The sequence below is a fragment of the Quercus lobata genome, chromosome 6 (genome assembly GCF_001633185.2).
Source record: "Quercus lobata isolate SW786 chromosome 6, ValleyOak3.0 Primary Assembly, whole genome shotgun sequence".
Classification (NCBI taxonomy): Eukaryota; Viridiplantae; Streptophyta; class Magnoliopsida; order Fagales; family Fagaceae; genus Quercus; species Quercus lobata.
Window position 1 is genome coordinate 9,100,019 of NC_044909.1, and position 20,103 is coordinate 9,120,121.

General features: G+C 35.2%; 2 protein-coding genes across 3 annotated transcripts; both read left to right on the forward strand.

Annotated features, from left to right (window-relative positions):
- Window positions 1-1,692: 1,692 nt before the first annotated feature.
- On the forward strand, window positions 1,693-9,017 carry LOC115950612. Of its 2 annotated transcripts, none has more exons than XM_031067820.1 (6): window positions 1,693-2,017; window positions 3,151-3,305; window positions 6,097-6,128; window positions 7,811-7,836; window positions 7,944-8,022; window positions 8,303-9,017. In XM_031067820.1, exons 1-6 carry the CDS (start codon window positions 1,891-1,893, stop codon window positions 8,658-8,660), a joined length of 777 nt encoding a protein of 258 aa, XP_030923680.1. In that variant the 5' UTR covers window positions 1,693-1,890; the 3' UTR covers window positions 8,661-9,017. The 2 variants fall into 2 exon arrangements, with proteins under 2 accessions (XP_030923680.1, XP_030923681.1); XM_031067821.1 differs by having other exon boundaries at window positions 8,357-9,017.
- Window positions 9,018-11,820: 2,803 nt separating this feature from the next.
- On the forward strand, window positions 11,821-18,250 carry LOC115995048 (condensin-2 complex subunit D3). Its single transcript, XM_031119458.1, has 9 exons — window positions 11,821-13,525; window positions 14,097-14,840; window positions 15,240-15,716; window positions 16,090-16,181; window positions 16,329-16,416; window positions 16,519-16,633; window positions 16,729-16,855; window positions 16,935-17,109; window positions 17,456-18,250. Exons 1-9 carry the CDS (start codon window positions 11,987-11,989, stop codon window positions 18,164-18,166), a joined length of 4,068 nt encoding a protein of 1,355 aa, XP_030975318.1. The 5' UTR covers window positions 11,821-11,986; the 3' UTR covers window positions 18,167-18,250.
- The last annotated feature ends 1,853 nt before the right edge of the window (window positions 18,251-20,103 follow it).

The following is a 20,103-nucleotide window of genomic DNA, read 5'->3' on the forward strand; positions in this document are numbered from 1 at the left end:
AAAGTCTAAAATACTTCTTTGATTTGGAAATCTATAAAGCACTTATCAAACAACTTGATTAGACAGAAAGAAAACATAGAAGAGAGAAAGAAAGATTGAGGGAATGAGGAAAGAATTGCATATTTAGATATGGATCGATTGGTTGTGCAAGCGGTGTAATTTTTTGCTTTTGCCAATGAAGAAAAAAAGAGTAGGTCAAAACAATTTTATTTTGTCGTCAACAACAAAGTAAGCCAGAGTCCGAAAAGAAGGTTTATTTATTTCATTTTTTTTTTTAACGAATGAGCAATTTTAAGATTAGTTATATTGATACAACATTTTTACAACAAAATCTAGGTGGCAAGTTCTTAAAGGTATCTAAAAAAGTGATGTTAGTTATGGGTTTAGATAAAAAGTAGTTACAACTTGTCATTTAACATTTATTGTAAAATTATTGTGAAAATATTATGAAAATAGCATTAAGATAATCATATTCAAGCTTATTTTAGCTAGGTTTAAACAAAATTTAGAGTCAGGATGTTCAAAATTTTATTTTAAAGGGTCCAAACAATATTTTTTTTTATAGAAAAATTCAATGTATAAATTTTTTTTTGGGGGGCTGGTTAGGGTTTCATTTGAAGTTTTTAAATCCCTTTGGGTTGGCTGAATCACTGCCTTTGGTTGACATACAATAAAAGTGGCAAGTGGTAGGTTCATATAATAGTCATGAGCATTTTGACACCTTGATAAATTATGAAAAAAAAAACTAGAAAAAGTTTGTGCTAGATCAAGAACCAAACCAAACAAAAAAGAGAAATCTTATGAAAACATTTTTCTTTCAATTTTCACATGAATTGCTAATGATCCAAAATCCAACATTGATTTCTTTTACATTTTTTTGCACAACTTGTTAAGGAAACATGTCATGATGGAGCAACAACAATTTGATATTTGCCTATAATTTATGACACTATAATTATATTCATCATGTTGCATATATATATAGGTTGTATAATATATTATGTATAAAGGTTTGAAAGTGGGAAAAACCTTACATCAAATTTTGTATATATATGTTTGGTCAAGCAAAGTTGGACTCAGATCGAGAGAAACTTGTTAGAATGCTGTTAAGAGGCAATTGAAGAAACAATTGTGCTCATTTGAAAATAATTTATCTAGCTTTTTGTTTTTTTTTTTTTTGGGTGATCTAACTTTTTGTTAACAACATTTTATTGAAATTGTGTTAAAATATATTTATACCTTAAAAAAAATTAAAAAGTAAGATTTTAAAAAATTATACAAGAAAGCTAAAAAAAAGATAAAAACCTAAAAACTGGGCTTATGAGTTGATGCTAAACAGACACATTAATCAATCGAGTTAGCTTGGTTCATTGCTCGATTCTAGTCTCGATTGATCAAATATCGTATGGATTGATTTATTGACAAAATTACAATTTATATCCAAATTATAAAAAAAAAAAAAAAAAAAAGTTAGACAAAGAAGGAAAAAAAAAAAAAATCCAAATGCAGTAAAACTTAAAAAGTAATTGCCAGCTAAAAAGTTGCCACGTGGAGGACAGTATATGGATTGGGGTTTTTTTGAACTCCAATAGACTCGACCGCAGTAGAGCCTAGTCAAGTGAATGAAGTAGCGGGAGGATATAGACGTAGTCGTAGACGTCAGATAGATTCAAAAAACATAATTGACTTACCATTTCTGGAATCGCAGAAACACGACCGTGCCACCATACTTGCTTTCTTAATTTTTGTTTCTCTCTCTTTCTCGGAGAAACTGAGAATGACTCAGCATTTAAATACACCTGGCCCTTCATCTTCTTCTTCATCTTCATCTTCATCTTTAGCTTATTCGCTCTCTGATTTCACAGTTAGAGAATTCTTGTGCGAGAAACAATGGCTAACAATGCTAGTGGAGAGTCCTCGTCCTCGATTGTCAGGTGCACTGTTTGTTTGGATGAGGTGTCTGATTTCTCTGAGAGAACCGCAGTGAAACTTCGCTGCTCTCATGTGTTTCATCTCGGTGAGCCAAACATGAATTTTTATTATTATTGTCGTTGTTGTTGTTGTTTGTGTTTGTGTTTCGCGTGGAGATGGTATGGAATGGTTTTTGGGTAATGGGAGTGAGTGATGGGGGAGAGATTTTTTGAGGTTTGAGTTCCTGTTCTGTTCTCTAGCCATGTCTTTGAGCTGTTTGATCAATTGGCTGTTCCAAAATGACTGTGCTATTATTTGTGGGATGTCTTTGTGTATACAAATAAATACACACGTATGAATGTATATGGGTATGAGTGTTTACATATGTTTGCATGTATGTACGTACGCGTATATGTATGTATATATCAATATATGTACACACGCGCGCACGCGTGTGCATACACATGCATACAGATATGTAAAGACAATCAGAAGAGGGTGTATGGTATTTTCTTTGAGGGTGAATGTTTTTTTTTTTTTTTTTTTTTTTTTTTCTGGGGTAACTCATAAGGAAACTAGTAATTAGAGTTCACTTTTTACTCTAAAGGGCTATTGAAGCCTCTCATCCTTGCTATTATCATTGTTGAATAAGACTGCAATTCACAAAGAAATGTTAAAAAACATTATTGAGAATTTTGGTCACTTCAATAATATGTGGATTTATATCCAGATTATACTGAGCTCTCTTCACTACCTCTGTCTTCCTCTTTGCTTCTCTGCTTTATATTATAACGTGTCTCTAATTTATGTTATGGTAATTATTCTTGGAGAAGAGGATTGAATACTTCCCCTCCCCCCAACCCCCCCAGTTTCTAATTCTCAAGGTGCCCCTCCCCCCCTTCCCTTCTTTTTTGTTAAATTTTCTCATCCTTCATAATTAGTTCTTGTTCACACACTTTCAGCCATCATTATTAGATGCTACTTTCATATAAATAGTTGAAATGAACATTTCTATAACATATTTGAGTTGGTGGAACTTCTCTTTGGCTGTTAAAATGCCCAAGTTTGGCAAGCCGTGCCAACCCAAGGGCAAGGACTTTAATTAAGTACATTGTTAAGGCAGATTTATATTATTATTTGATATAAAAGGTAAAATTTTTACTCACAAGCTGTCAAATAATATTACCTGTATATGGGGCTTTCTTAATTTATTGATGTTTACTGACTCCTTTTCTTCAGATTGCATTGGTTCTGCTTTCAATGTAAAAGGTGCTATGCAATGCCCTAATTGTCGTGAAGTTGAATCTGGTGTGTGGCGGTGTTTTGGGGATGAAGGTCCGGAACAAACCATAGATCAGGAGACTAATGATGAAGTTGCTGATGAGTTTGATATGGTAAAACCGAGGTCCTCATTGGTTTATGTTTTTTTAATTTTATTTATATATATATATATATATATATAAGAACAGCTGGTCATGGTATTATAAAATTTTAATTAATGCTTGTCATTATACCTTTGTCTTTCTTTAGTAAGGTTGTAAATTCTTCTTCCAACCTCTTGTTTAGACATTGCTTTTTGGGCTCAGTAGAGTAGATAGAATGATTGATGATTTTGGATGTAAAACCAATGGGGGACACATGAATGTCATTTTCTGCTCATCTTGATTTTGTTTTGAGGATTAAGAAGTGAATGACATATATTGATTTCTGTTAGAGTTGGTGCAGAGAAATAGAAAAAACATTGGAAAATTAAAAAGCATACTGCTTGCCTCAAAAAAATTGGGAAACATCACCACTAATACCAGGGGATTCCGGCAAGTCAGATGGTGTGGTCAACAGATTTTGGTGACCCCGTGGGTGCTGACGTCATTGTAAGGACGCTAAAGTCAGCACACCTTATCATCGTAAACTCTTTCAGTGGGTCTTAGGGTTGGATTGGGGTGCTCTGATATTAAGTTGAGCTGTGAACCATGAAAAGAACAGGTTTAGGGTGTAATGAGTTAGGCCCCCACCTTAGCATATATTATATCAGGATTTATATCATGATTACAAAAATACCCTTATTAATATGCTAATATAAAGAAAAAAAATAGAATGAACTCTGACAATTTTTTTCTTTCACAGCCTGTTTTTCAGTTGTATAAGAGCTAATGTCAATTGTAATGTAATGAAAAAAATGTAAGAAGTTTTCTTTGTGTGGAAAGTCAGTGGATTTTTAATTGGATCTTCTTTATGAGGTATATTTCGTATTGTTGATCAATCAAAATCAATTATTTTGTCTAAAACCACCCATTTCATTTAAAGCCATTCTAGTTAAAACTCTATTCAACAACATACCAAATGCTGAGCATTTAAAAAAAGAAAAGAAAAAGTAATAAGCCAAGCTTCATCCTATGAAATTGCTAATGATCTTGAGCTATGCTAATTTTGATCTTCTATGAAGCATGAAATTGGCATGCTTCCATTCTATAATATCTATTAACAATCTTCATTAATATACTAAATTATAAATGACATAGATGTGGGGATTACATAGTAATGGATTCATAAAAGTAGTCAAAAAAGGCTTAACTAGAATTGAATGGATGACATTTATAAATACATCAAATCTTAAATTTAATGTTTTCTTTTTCACCTCTCTGGTTTTCATTTTTGTACATTCCTTTAGTGCTGGTTGATCATAAAGAGCTAGAATATGAATGTATTAGCAACAAATTAGTTTTGTCAAAGGTGAGTAGGCGCTCTAGATGCTGAATGACTAGGTGAGTCATTAGAAAGGGCCTTAAGACCCTTGTGGGATGGCTATATTGTGAGGTTCTTGGCTTATCTTCTTATTGTCTAGGAAAAGTCATTAGATAGTGCCTTAGGAACCTCATGGCAAGGTTACTTTTAGAGTTTCTTGCCTTTTGTGCCTAATCATGCATTTTAAACTGGGTGGCTTGTGCTAAAATCTAACATCTCATTAAATTAATGTCTTTATTTTTAACATGATTTGATTTCTGGCAATCTTATACTTATCCAAATTGGAATATTCTTATTTGATGATCATTTAACTTCTTAAAACAAAATAAATAAGAAATAAATCTGCATATATTAAAACTAATACGCTCTCAATCAAAACCCATATTATTTGAAGTTTGTCAACTTAACTTCTCAAACCCACATTAAGTTCAGGTTGGCCTTCTTCCTGTAATAGCCGTTTTTGAATTATATATGCATACATTAAAAATGTCAAACTTGGTAGTTATTATCATTAGTATTTAATACATTGGTCGGTGTACTGATTATAAGTTAAGACCGGGCTGATTGATCTTATATAACAAATTTAATATAATGCAACACTTCTAATGGTGTTTAAATCAATGATTACTCAAGATTTGGATTTCCAGTGTATAGTTCAATAATGGAAATGACTTTTTGGTTTTCATTATACAATTTTTAGCTGAAGCAATTAATCATATGCTTTTAAGGACAATAAAGTTGATGGTTTTTCTTCATCACTTTGTGGTTTTCTATTGAGTGTGTGAGTATAAGAATAACATTCATAATTGATCAACCTGACATGAATCATAGTGACTTCAATTCTCGACTGTTCAATTCTCATGTTTGATGTAGCATCCATTCCTTTGCGACCCTCTAACAAGTTAAATTCCATAACAATCATAGTGACTTCAAATGAAAACTTTCACAGTTGATCCACTATGCACGAATTAAATTAATTTGCCATTTCATGTGAGAGTCTTTGCTTTACAACTCTTTGATTGATTGTTATCTCATTCTTTCTTATATAGGTATTAAAAAGGATATGCATCTCTTTTTGTGTGTGTGAGTGGCTGGGTGTTGGTGTGGGTGCATGGAACATGAATGCATGTGTGGGGTGTGCATCCACACTTTTAGGTATCGCGTTAAAGTCTAAAATTCTTAACCAAAATGCAAGGGAAGAAAATTAGCAATAGCTTTGTTCATTTTTTTTTTCTATAATTAATTTTTTTGGAAGCCCACAATTAAGAATTACATTGAGTATACTTTTGCAAAATCTTGGTTTCAATTCTTTGTTTTATATGACCCTTACCATTTTTTTCATCATAATATTGTTTCTGCAATGTATTTTTTGTATAAAATACAATTGTTGGTTTTTCTTTCTGGCCATCTTTCTCATTGTTATTATGTTTCTGGATGTTTCAGCCAGCAAATGGAATTCAGTGCCCTCTTGGATGGTATGTATTATCTCTGGCGTGTGAGCTGTTGACTTGTTTTCTGCTTCTGTTTACAATTTAGATTTGAATATATGATATACGTACGTTAGAATCTCTTTTAAATGCTGCATTTCTCCTTATGAGCAATATTAAATTATTAATATAGAAAATGCGTTGGCTACTATACTATCACACATGATGCATGCATTTATCAAATATGGTCAATCCCATGTTACAAATTTGGACGTGTATCTGTTGAATTAGGCTAGAGGCATTATCATGTTTAATAAGATAAATGTTGTGCTCATGTGTCAACCTTCACAATGGGGACATACACTGGACTCTCCCTTGAATTTTAGTGTGCGTTTGGAATGCACGTTTTCCGTGCGTTCTAGCGTTTTGCTAAAAAATGGTGGGTCTGATATACTGTTCATAGGACCTACAAGTACTTTTTCCAGCAAAAACAACTTTAAAACTGAGTCCCACAGCACTATTCACACATTTAAAAATTATTTTGCTACAATCTTTTTAGTTTTCAGTTTTCAGCAATAAGCGGTATCCAAACAGACCCTTAAGAGTTATAGCGTATTATATCCATATACTCTGTCTAAAGACAGAATTATTACCCAACGTTTAATGTACACATAACTTTCCCATTAATTTTATTAGTGATAGCATTTTATATCCATTAACTCTAACAAAAAAATAATGACAATAAAGCCCAGCAATAGAGACCCTGCCAAAGAAGTGTGAGTTATATTTATCTACTTCTTCTCAATAGAAGCTAATTAATTATGGTATTAAATTTATGATCATTCATACTTCCTACAGTGATATTTTGGTAGGGGATACGCGATTTTGAAATCCCAAACTCAAATTGTTGGTCACGTCTTTCTTTTTTCCTTTTTTGTAAAAAGCCCAAATAAACATTTTGTATGCTCACTCAATACTTAAAGTGTAACAAAATATGAGATCGTAGTAAAGCATACAAATCAAATGTATCACTGGCTGCAATGCTTGTATATCACCTGTAGACCGGGACATACTCAGTTGGAGCTCTCCTGGATACCTACCATTTAGGCCTGTATAACTCTTACCCACCATGGCTAATTTTAAAATATCTGCTTTGAACTTGAACTTGAGCAATAATGTTCTTTATTCTTTTTTTTATGTATATTTTTGCATGATTAGGTTCTGTATTAAAACACCCTTCATATGATCTAGAAAAAGTTGATTATGGTATATGATTGATATATGCCTCTTGAAACTCCATTAAACCACTTAATACTTATATATATATATATATATATATATATAAAATCCCCTTGGAACTCCCATGTCTAATTGTCCTTGTCGCTAGCCTTATTGTTTGCCATTACACTACTTAATGCATGTTTCTTTGACCAATCACCCATTTACTTGTATCTGTGAACCTGCTTCTTTGAATAGTGGTTGGTGGTTGTGCTTCAATGCATTCATTTTGAAATAATCATATCTAACTGCAACTAGTTTTCTTTGTGTCACTGTTCCTCAATCTTTCTCTTCCCTTGGTTGTCTGCTTTCTTGTGGATGAGGCTTTCATTTCTCCTCTTTTCTGTGTCCAACTAACATTGTTAATTTTCTTATGTTCTCTGCTTAGTACCTCAACTTTGCCTTCAGGCCCAAAAGATTACTTTATTTATCTCATTCTTTTAATTTCACAGGGTAGTGGGATTGCCATCACCATGGAGTAAGTTCTTTGATTTGTTTTTTTCCCCTTTTCTTTTTCTGTGTTGGATGGAGATTTATTTTTTATTTTTTATTTTATCTCTGACAATCAAATCTTTGTTGATTTAGATCCAAATGCAATGGGACGTCATGGTAATGGTTTTCCAAATATTGATTTGGTTGCTGATCCAGTTATTCTTGATCATCGGTAAGCTTTGATAATTTTGATACCTTCATGGAAATAAGCAATCTCCCCTGACCTTATTTTGTTATATTAATCTGAAAATATTGTGCTAATTGCTCAATTTAAAACTTGATATTAGTTTGTTCAAACTTATATGAGTGATGGGTCTTTTTGGTTAATATGTGATAACTTCAAGGGAGATCATGATATCGTTCAATACCTCCTTTTTGATTCTAAAAATTTCAATTGATTCATTTTCAGCGCATCTTTTAATATTATCCCTGCCTGAACCTCATCCTTATAGGACTCATGCTCAAACATCTGTTGATACTTCGATTGGTTTTGCTAATCAACACAGCAATGATCAAGTTTATCAGAGCTTTCACTGGATGCAGCCACTGAGCAATTCACCATCACCAGTGGTGCGTGCTTCCATGTCACCCAACAGGAGGAGATCAAATCGATTGCGGGGTCGGCTTCCAGCAGGGGAGACAGCATCATCACTAGAAGAGACCAGGAACTCCAACCCTGAACATTTGGCTAATTTGACTGAACAGGACCTCCAAGCACAAGCAGATTTTACTGCTTATGAGCTTCTTTTGGAAAGAATTAAGAATGAGCGCTTTTTCCCTGATTGCAGAGATCCATCTTCAGATGCATGATTAAGCTGCCTGCAGGACTGATCATGCCCACGGGCTGAGCAGTCTGTGATGGAGGCATATGTCTAAGAAGTTGCACAGTGTGGAGTTCTATATGCCAAAATTATGAGTGCAGTAAAATATATATATTTTTACTATACGCACCAGACTTAAATAACTTTTAACACCTTTTAGATTTAAGAACCTCACTATTATGCTCAGGAGTCAGGACTTGTAGCTTAGTTGTGCCATTGAAAGCTATAGATTGTTTATTTGGTGTCATTTAGCTATTTAATTTTATGCACAGTTTCTGAGGTTAGTATTAACTTATTTGATGCTGAATTGCATAAATATACATGTGAAAGAATTTGTCAAGGTTTTGCCGCAGCTGCCAACTCAATCTGATCTCAGATTTGATTAAAGCGATCATGTATGTGTTACCTATCAATAGAGGTAATTCTTCCTCCTTGACTAATATATGTTCTCTTTTGGTGTCATTGTTTGGGATCTGTTTGTGTGCTGGTAGCATAATATGCACTGAAGCGTACAGCTATAAAGTAGAATTTCTCAAAAGCAGGTCATTTCTGGTTAGAATTCTTTGGTCTGAGGCCATTGGGCTCTCAGAATGAGCTCTTCTACAGGCTAATTACCATCAGGTTGGGACAGGAGGGCATGATGCTCTTTTTGTTGTGTCATTCTACTGAAAACAAAATTAGCAGTCGAAACACTTCTTAACTTCTTAATAATTGAACAGAACACTGCGTTTGGATTAACTTTTTGCTGAATCGGTAAAAGTGGGCAGAAGTACAATTGTACATAAAAAAAAAGTGAGGTTTTTAAAAGACATGATAAGCGAAAAAGAAAAAAGAAAAAGCTAATTCAAATGCACATTCTTATTTCAGCTGTAATCAGTTGTGGTAGTAATGAAAGAATCTCATCTGGAAGAAGCAAAAGAAGTTTGACTGACATGTACAGGGGCGTAGCATGCACAACTAGTGTAGATTTTCCAAACCTGTGCCCAGATAACACTTTCTGAGAAAAACCAGAGTGAGTGCGTAGCACCCTATTCAGATTCTAGAGATTGTCAAGCCTAATTCGCTGCTTCTCTGTCCCTTAATTGAATTAGATTAAGAGCAAAGTACAAAACACTGAATGACTTTTCTTTTGGTTTTTCATAGAAGACTGCTTCAAACCACTTCTAAAGACAAGACTCTAGACAGAATTTGTAGAAGGAACAAACATTGTTGTTTTTCCCTTACCCAAATTACTTGTGTGAAAACCAAACATGTAATAAGATAGAGGGAGCCAAACTTTTCAAACTTTTTTCATATATTTTGAGAAATAATTACAACATGTTGCTAACCCCGCAGCTCGAACCCTTTTCCTCTTAGACCCCCAAACATTTTGTGTATAGGGAGGTACCAATTCAGCTATAAGGTCTTTGGCTTATATATATATATATATATATATATATACATATATTAATTCGCAATAATTGTATGAAAAAAAGTTTTTATTTACAAAAACATACCCCAATTGGAAAAACAATTTTATTTTTTGCAATTAGTGTGCGGCCTCATTTTGCAATCTGCCAATTTTGGTAATAACTAACACCTATCACAATGGAATTCACTTTTGTGAGAGACCTAGTGCCCGTTTGTTTTCACGTTTTGAGCCCAAAAAGGGCTTTTTGAAAAAAGCCAGGCCTAAAATTGCATTTGGTTAAGCCCAAAAACGCGGACTAAATGTGGAAAATTTATGGACCTCTGAGGGTCCATAAATGAAAACGTGCACTGCATGTTTGATGGGTTATTGTTGCTGATGATGGAATTACGGAAATACCCATGAAATTAATCAATTCTCTCAACGCCTAACCTCACGCCCTTCATCTCATCTCTCTGCTACAGAACAAACACTACAAACACAACAATTTTTCTCTCAAACATCTCTAAACTCAAGCATAATCAGATTATCAGAATACAAACTCAAAAACACAATTTTAAAATTAATCAAATCATAACCAAAAAAAAAAAAAAAAAGAGACAAAGGACAGAAGCCAGCTGACCCATCTGGACTGGGTTGGGGACGAAGATGAGCAACAGCACGAAGATGAGAGCTCCTTGGAATGTTCTTGAATGAGGGAGAAAAGGAAAATTTTCTTATCACAGAGAGAGTTTTGGAATCAAGTAAAAAAAAAAAAAAAAAAAAAAGAGAGAGGGAGCTGGAGAAAGAAAGAGCTCCTAGAACGTTCTGAATGAGGGAGAATGAGTGAGAAAAGGAGAGTAAAAGAGGGGGTAGAGATAGTGGACCGTGTGTGGAGGAGAAAAAAAAGAAAAGAAAAAGAAAAAGAAATAAAACGTATGGTTGAAAGTGAAATGAAGAAAGGAAAATAATATAAAAAATAAAAAATCCTAATTGAGAAATGCTACTGTAATATTTTTACAATAAATTTTAAATAACAGATTGTTATTAGTTAATATTGGTTAGTAAAAAAATAATTTTAGTTGTGGGTTCAAATTAGAACTAGTAACAACTTTCCACATAAATTTTATTGTGAAAATATTGCAAAAAATGTTGTGAACGTAACACTTCTCATAATAAATTTTACACAGTAATTTGTTATTGGTTCTCATTTGAACCTACTAATGATATTATTATTTTTCTTATCTACCATTAACAACTTGTCATATAGACTTTATTGTGAAATTTTTGTAAAAATGTTGTGCCTATAACTTGCATTAAGAGAGATAATTAAAACAAAAAATTCACTTATATATATATCTTGTCATTTTTGGTAATTTATAACTTAAATCTCCACTTTTATAAGTGCTAGCCAAACACTCAGTTTTTTCAAAAAGTATTTTTTAACAGTTTTTACTAAACACTCAGTTTTTTAAAAATACACTTTTTCATTACGTACTTTTACAAAAAGCTGAACCAAACTCACCCTTATTCCATACATCCCCTCTCATTTTGGGAAGAAAATAATGAGGTCCACTCATTTGACCTTTCATGTACCCAAAATTACATTTTTGCCCATCACTTTCACCCCTCTCTCAAATTCATGTGTGGGCATAAAAGTAAAAGCATACATTCTTCTTTCCATTTCCTCTCTATTTCTTTTCTCCCTATTTCCAAACCTCAGAAAAGTGTTTTCATTTCTTTTCCTTCCTCTTCCTTCAACCGTAGCCAAACACAGTCGTAAAGAACCCCTTAAGCGGGAATGCCAAAATTCAAATCTTTTCTGTGAAAAAAAAATAATAATAAATAAAAAAACCAAAAAAACCAAAAGCAGATAACAAAATCGTCACATTGGTCACTGGCCTCAAGATCTCCTCTGCTTCTCATCCATGGAGGAAGCCATATCTCGAATTCTCGCAGAACTCGAAGAGATCCGCCATTTCTTCGATAACCCCACAAATCCAAACCCCCAATACCTCTCTGAATCCACTCTCTTAGACCTACAAACCCTTCTTCGCCGCGCCACCAATTCCAATGATTCCGAACCCCTTGACAGTTTCTTCGAAGACCTGTCGTCGAAATCCTTGTCTCCAACCCATCTCGTCCTTCCTATCTCCTCTACAATGGACTTGGGTCCCACCCATTTGTCCCTCTTGGCCTCTAATGTCTACCTCTCTCTGCTTCTCTCACCAAACTCCCCTGTTTTCACTCTGTTCACTCCAATGTCGTTTCTCTCTCTCCTTCGCTCTATTCGCCGGTATCTCAAGCCTCGGCCCCGGGGCACGTCTGAGACTGGTGAGGGCTCTCACAATGTTGTGGCTAATCGGAAGAGAAAGGGTGGCAGTGGTGGCCGAGGGCGAGGCAGGGGATCTAGGAATAATGCGAAAAGTTTGGGTGTCGATGAGGGTGAGTCTGAAGAGAGTGAATTTGATGTTGGGAAGTTGTTCACAGTGCTTGAAAAGTTGGAATCAGTCATGGGTTTGATTCATTTGGATAGGTTTCCTGACAGTTTGAAGTCTTTGGTACAAACGGTTGTTGAGATTCCGGTAATGGCAGCTGAAGTGTGTGGCAATTCTGTTAGTTATAACAGAATAACTGATTTGTGTTCGCGGGTTTTGAGTGAGGTGTTGAGGCCTGAGCATGGAGAGCAGGCGGATACTGCTGCTGAAGTGTTGAAGTCTTTGTCACCGTTGATTCTTAGGTCTAAATCGTTGGCACGGACGTTTGGTTTGGAATTTGTGATGCATAGGATGATGGGAGTAGCAAAAAGTTCAGATGGAGTGAAGAAAGCAGTTGTGAATCTTCCAAGGTACTTGGTGCAGAAGGCCCCGGAGAAGACTGAGCTGAGGGCTTTAGCTGTGGAGTCGATCATGGAGATTGTTAAAGTGATGGAATTCAATGATCAAATTGGGTTTGTGGAGTATGTGTTGAAGATGACACAAGGAAAGGCTAGCCTTAGGCTCTTGGGGGTTGATCTTATTTTGATGCTCATGATGTCATTGAAGGATCCATTGGGTGTGGAATTGGATGGTGAAGTGAAGAGTGAATGGGGTTTGAGGTGTATGGAGGCTTTGATACAGCGTTGTTCGGATACTATTGGTGGAATCCGTGCTCGTGCTTTGTCGAATTTGGCACAGCTGGTAGGGTTTCTGGCTGGTGAAGATAGGAGTCGGGACGTGTTGAAAGAAGTTATGGGGTTTGGCAATGTGGCAGAAGAGCGAAGAGTGGAAGCTGATATCAATGGCCTTTTGAGAAAAAGGTGTATGGATGAGAAGGCAGCAGTGAGGAAGGCTACATTTCTTCTGATTACCAAGTTGACAGCCCTTCTAGGTGGTGCCTTTGATGAAGTTGTGCTCAAGACCATTGGCATGGCTTGTTCCGATCCTCTTGTTAGCATAAGGAAAGCCGCGATTTCAGCTCTTTCTGAGGTTCATTCACTGCTTTGCTTCATCTGCCGTTTTCTGATTTGAATAATGTCATTTTTGTTATGATTAGTATATGATATCTAATTGGTTTGTGCCATCGCATACACACACAGTTGTGGCAATTTGTGCTTTTGGACACTTTTACTTACCTGCCATGCCAACTTGTGTACTTTTTTAGAATAGACCTCCTGTACTGTCAACCTTGAACACAAATATCTTATTCAAGTACTATTTTGGATTAGCTTAAAGTAATTGTTACGTTAGTGATGATTATTTAGGTTGTTGGGATATGTCTATTGTAATTATGGTGGTTGCTAATTGAATTATGAATACTCAAGGCAAAAATCTGGGTGTCCTTGGCTTCAAGGGGATTCTTTGATCGTTTTTCTATATAATGTGAAATAATATTTTCCTAATTTTTATAATCTGGATTCCTGGTTATGTCTATGTAACTATGCTTGCACCTCATTAATTACATTTTTTTTGGTTTTTTTTTTTTTTACCTTGCATCTGCTAGTATACCTCTTAGCAAGCATATATTGAACTTATGGTGGAATCTGCATTGATGTTATAGGCTTTCAGAAAATTCTCAGATGAAAGTGTTACTACTGAGTGGCTTCATTCAGTTCCACGTTTAATAACTGATAATGAATCCAGTATTCAAGAAGAGTGCGAGAACTTGTTTCTAGAATTGGTACTGGACCGAATATCTGGAGCTGCTTCGACTGGTTTTTTTCAAAATGGATCTGTTTTAAGCGATTCATGTCTCAAAGCTAAAAGTTCAGAAAGAGAAATGGAGTTTTTATTTCCTGAAGGAGTGTTGGGTCTTTTGAGAGGAATTTGTAATGGGGAGGTGACACCTTGGGTAAAGAAAATTTGTGCAAGCTTGGGTAAGAAGAAACGGCTTAAGCACAAAATTGTTTTGGCACTTCAGAATATTATTAAGACATCTGAGTCTCTCTGGTTGAGGCAATCTATGCCGATAGAGAAGTGGACAGCACCACCGGGTGCTTGGTTTCTTCTATCTGAGGTGTCAGCATATCTTTCAAAAGCAGTGGACTGGGAGTTCCTCCATCATCATTGGCAGCTCTTTGACAAGCATGGAGTAAGAGGGGAGGTTAAAATTCCACTTGCGCAAGGAGATGCACATGCAGAGGAAGAGGGTATAGAATCCAATTCTGTTGCTTGGGCTGGGGATCGTGTTTTCCTCTTGCAAACAATCTCTAATGTTTCTACGGAGCTGCCTCCAGAACCTGCAGCAGATTTGGCTCATAACTTGCTTAAACGAATTGAAGAGTTCAACATGCATTCAACTGAGGTATCTACCACTTGATTTCATTTAGTGTATTCAGTTACTTATGTGTGTGTGTGTGCATTTTGTTGCAGTAAGGATCCTTTTCTTTTGTTGTCTAAAATGTTTTATTGGTCAATATAGTAGTTTGCCATCAGTACAGCTTGATGGTAAAAGAACTCCGATGAATTTCCCGATTCACACTGATCAAAACTCAATAGCTTTTTATAGAACTTAGGTGTTGATCGTATGTTTTGGCTCACAAATTGCACATATGGATTGATGACATATACTTGCTTGTAGTGTTTCTTTTAAGGTTGAATATTGGGTTACAATTAGACTATTTGTTTAAGTATGTGTTTTTCCCTTTGTTTCTCTTTAATATTTGCACCTGCATGTGTACTTAATTGGTACATGTGATGGCAGGTTAATGCTCATGTAAAAGCACTTAGGACATTGTGCAAGCAGAAGGCTTCAAATCCTGAGGAGGCTGATTCACTTGTTATAAGATGGGTAGACCAGCTTCTCTCTAAAGCTTCTCACATCTTAGAAAAGTATGTTTTAGAGGTTTCAGAAGCAAAACAAGATGGTCGCTTTTTTACCCCACCTAGTAGAAAGGGCAAGAAAGCAGCCAGGTTGTTATCAAAAGCAGTCACAGCAGTTTATACAATTGGATCTTTGGTTATTGTTTGTCCGTCTGTTGATGTGAGCGCCATTACTCCGCTATTACACACCATAATCACTTCAGGCAATTCTGATCCCAAATTGAACAAATTGCCAGGCCCTTCAGTTTCTCTAAAGCAAACGGCTCCTCCTTTATACATTCAAGCTTGGCTGACAATGGGGAAGATTTGCCTTGTTGATGGAAAACTTGCAAAGAATTATATTCCTCTTTTTGTACAGGTTTGGTCATTGACTTGGCATCATTCAATTCCAATGGTTTTAGAATTATTTTCTTGAAAACTCATTAAGAAGCTGTCCTTGGTACAAGATTTTGTTCACCTAAAGCCATTCTCTTTGTGACAGGGTTCTCTCTGTATCTGTAAGAAATTTTAGCTTATAGAAACTCTATTTTTGTATAATTAAGTTAATTTTGATTCAAAGATTTTATTAGGCACAACTGATGCATATAGTATTATTCCCTAGATACTTGTTATATGTGTGTGTATTTGAAGATATCAATTGGAGGATATATATTTGTGTTTCCTGTAGTAATCATTTGTCACTCCCCCTGAATAACTGAAACAAAATCTGAACTTTGCATGTCTTGTTCCAGGAGCTTGAAAAGAGTGATTGTGCTGCTCTACGCAACAATCTTGTTGTAATGATGGCAGATTTTTGCGTTCGGTATACTGCTCTGGTTGATTGGTAAGGCCTGTAAACAATTAACAGAAACGATATACCATTTGAACAGTATCTGATATTTAAACTAGCTTTTGAGAGGAGATGAAAGGATCAATTTTGATTAACTGTTTCTTATGCTAAGTTTCTAACAAATTGTTTTGAAGTCAACAGTTATATAGCAAAGATCACGAAGTGTCTTTGTGATCCATGTGAACTTGTGAGAAGGCAGACATTTATCTTGCTCTCAAGATTATTACAGGTACAATTTGTTATGGTGTTCTGTTATTTCTGATACTTCTCATTTATTTCCCTTTTGATAATTACTAACCAGGGAGAATATTGACATTTTTCTCATAATCAGAGAGACTATGTGAAATGGAGAGGAGTGCTATTCCTCAGATTTCTTTTCTCACTTGTTGACGAATCAGAAAAGATAAGACAACTCGCTGATTACCTTTTTGGGAGTATTTTAAAAGGTGACTAGGTTCTCACAAGCAATCATATTTTCAGCCTTTGAAGTTGGTAATGCATGCTTGTTGGGTGTTGACTCTAAAGTTTAATTTGTTTGCAGTGAAGGCACCTCTTCTTGCTTATAACAGTTTTGTGGAAGCCATTTTCATTCTGAATGATTGTCATGCCCACAATGGTCATACTGACTCTCAGGGCTCACGAGTGGAGAGCCGGCTTTTTTCCATCAGGTTGGTATGCCCCACCATATTCAGAAAGAACAGATCTGAAATTGAAATGCAGATTTAAAACTACTGCATGTGTTTCCAGGGGTAGTGATGAGAATTCGAGATCTAAAAGAATGCACATTTATGTTTCTTTGCTGAAACAAATGGCTCCAGAGCACCTGTTGGCCACCTTTGCAAAGTTATGTGCAGAGATTCTTGCTGCAGCATCCGATGGTATGCTTGATACAGAAGATATTACTGGACAGTCTGTTCTGCAGGTAAATTAGTGTTTTGTGGGTGAGCTCTCTTGGAATATATTAATGTGCTCCTATACGTGAAAGATTTCTTAACCAGTTAATATCAAGCTCATCAAGGGGGTTTAGCTCCTTTATAATTGTTGCAGTTAGTGAACAAATATTAATACAGAAGGTCACAGCCATCATCTTACCTAATAGTGAATATGTAAACCAAGTGCTCCTTCTCTATTAAAATATTTATAACAATTGTTCAACTTTCATGTTGTGTATCTTGTTTTTCCAGAGTTCCCTACTAAACTAATCGTCTCTGTTGGTTTCTGTTACTCATAAGTTCTAATGTATAAACTGCATTCTAATTGAGGAGCAGGATGCTTTCCAAATTCTTGCCTGCAAAGAGATACGCATCCCAACCAACCGTGGATCATCATCTGACTCAGCAGAAATTGATGAAGAAGGCGGAGATAGTGGAGGAGGATCCGCAGCTGCTGCTAGAGGAAGGGCTATGACTCAAGCAGTCAGAAAGGGCCTTATCCAAAATACCATCCCCATCTTTATAGAGCTGAAACGGCTATTAGAAAGCAAGAATAGCCCCCTCATAGGCTCCCTCATGGAATGCCTTAGAATCCTTCTCAAGGACTACAAGAATGAGATTGATGACATATTGGTTGCCGATAAGCAGCTTCAGAAAGAGCTCATCTATGACATGCAAAAGTATGATTCAGCAAAGACAAAATCAACAGCGACTGAGGCTGTTGCCAAAATGCAAAAATCAAGCAGCAATAAATCGCCTGATGTTTCTAAGGTTGCTAGTGGAAAACATGCACATAATAAGTTCACCAACAAGTCAAATGGCAATTCAAAATTGGCTTCAGCAATGGCGGATGCAGCAGCTGCAGCCACAGCTCGTTCTGTGCTAAGGGAAGTCAACAAGGGGGCATCTACACCGCCACTCAGTTCCTTAAGTGTGCCTAAGCTCAAGTCTTGTAATGGTGCAAGTACTTCCCAATGTGATCGACCATTAAATGTATTGAAATCTTTGAGTAAGAGACATTCTTTTGACTCCGATGAAGAAAACTGATGCCCTATTGGTCTAAAGCTTCATCTATACTTCAATGTAAATATACTATTTTTTTTTTCAAAAAGGAAAGATAACATTTTTGTATGCTGTAGGTGTGTATGTCCTTTAATAATTAATGCTACGGTTGTATTAGAATACAAGAGTAAATGCCTTTTTGTGTAAAAAAAAAGAAGAAAAAAGAGTAAATGCCTTTTCTCCTATTCAATTCAAGTAATATATATATATATATATATATATTATTTTTTATTTTACAGAAAATATTCATGCCTTGATTCCTTCTACTTCAAAGCCATGAAATTTTGTTTTCCCAGGCAAAAGTGCCAGTTTGTAGACCGAATCAGCCAATTTAATTTAATTCATTTCTCTTGCATTTTGTTGAGGGAGAACGTTATGTTTTAAACTTTTATAGGCAGTTAAGTTGCACCTTCTTTTTTTTTTTTTTTGCTGAATAAGTAGTTAAGTTGCACCTTGATCTATGACATTGTCTAGTCACTGCTTTTAGAGCCTGAAGGCCAATGCACCTGCTCTTATTATCGCTCCTTGGTTTAAATAATAGTTGTTTTGTGACTTGAGATTCACCTTTTAAGCTCTTTTTTTTTTTGATGAATTTAAGTAAATGCATAGATAGGAATTCTGATAGAGAATTACCATGATACAATCATTAGCTGTGGATATGATGCTTTGATAGTTTGATGTGCTTGGATTCAAGTTCTTGTAGAGAAACCTTACAATAAACTTAAAAACCTTACAATAATTCCACCACTTACGACTTGCCATGTGAGCAAGTTGTGACAAAAATTGTAGTCCTAGTATTACTTTTTAATAATTGTATATAATCTATCAATACAATTTATTAACTTTTCTTGAGTGTAAGTGTAACTCTTTCCCATTGCTCAAAGCCCCACTATCACTACAAGATTTAGGCCTTTTTTGTAGTGATATTTTGGGTTAGATAATGTGTTTGACCTTGGTGAGAGAGTGTAATTAAGGGGGTATTTGTTAATATTGTTTAAACAACATTATAGACATGCCAATTAATCCAAAGGTCATTGCCTTTCAAAATTTAGCGCAATGGTCCCAACACACAATCCTTCCTCTCTTTGAAAGGACAGACGCCAATTAATCCAAAATAATCCTAATTTTCCTTAGGTTTAGCCAGTTTGTTTCGTTTAATAGTTTAATTGTATACAGGTGATGTATTTTTTTTTTTTGAGAATCAGGTGATGTATTCAATTGCAGAATAATGTAGCAAAAAGAATTGTGAAACGACAGACAGTGATAGGACTCTACTCCAATCCATGAATTGTCAAGCCATGATCAAGACACAGAGAAGGAAATCAGAAAGTGCCAGAACAACTCTGGACAAATATCCAAAGGTTTATATCAAAAGTGATAATACAGATGATTAATGTTTTCCACAGTTCCCTTATACTTTTTTAATTTTTTTTAATAATATGCCAAATACTATTTAGTCCTTTTACATTTTAGAATCACAATTAATTTGGTTTCTACATTTTGATAGCAACTATTTATTTTTTATTTTTTATTAATTTGGTCCCTACCTCCGACTATCAACTCACATCTCCCTGTGAAACGCTAATTTAAAGTGTTGGGTGTAATTAGGACACTTGACAACTACCATAGAGGTCTAGACTTTTTTTATTTATTTTTTATTTTTTACTTGCTTCCATCGGAAGGAAAGATGACTTCATTGTCTGATCTTAAACAAACTTTTTGGACCATTCCAACCACAATAGGAAATTTGACTAAGCTTACCACTTTAATTTTGTTCAAGAACGAACTAAGTGGTTCAATTCCCACTTCCAATAGGAAACGTAGCTGCTTCGTCTGAACTTCAACTTTTTGAAAACAAACTTTCTGGACCAATTTCAACCACTATTGGAAATTTGATCTAGCTCACCACTTTAATTTAACTA

Coding starts and splice junctions, on each gene's coding strand:
- LOC115950612 (XM_031067820.1), top strand. CDS start 1,891: ATGGCTAACAATGCTAGTGGAGAGTCCTCGTCCTCGATTGTCAGGTGC. Junction 7,837..7,943: donor GGGATTGCCATCACCATGGA/GTAAGTTCTTTG, acceptor TTGTTGATTTAG/ATCCAAATGCAATGGGACGT. Junction 8,023..8,302: donor CCAGTTATTCTTGATCATCG/GTAAGCTTTGAT, acceptor TCATCCTTATAG/GACTCATGCTCAAACATCTG.
- LOC115995048 (XM_031119458.1), top strand. CDS start 11,987: ATGGAGGAAGCCATATCTCGAATTCTCGCAGAACTCGAAGAGATCCGC. Junction 14,841..15,239: donor TCAACATGCATTCAACTGAG/GTATCTACCACT, acceptor ATGTGATGGCAG/GTTAATGCTCATGTAAAAGC. Junction 16,417..16,518: donor TGCTCTCAAGATTATTACAG/GTACAATTTGTT, acceptor TCTCATAATCAG/AGAGACTATGTGAAATGGAG.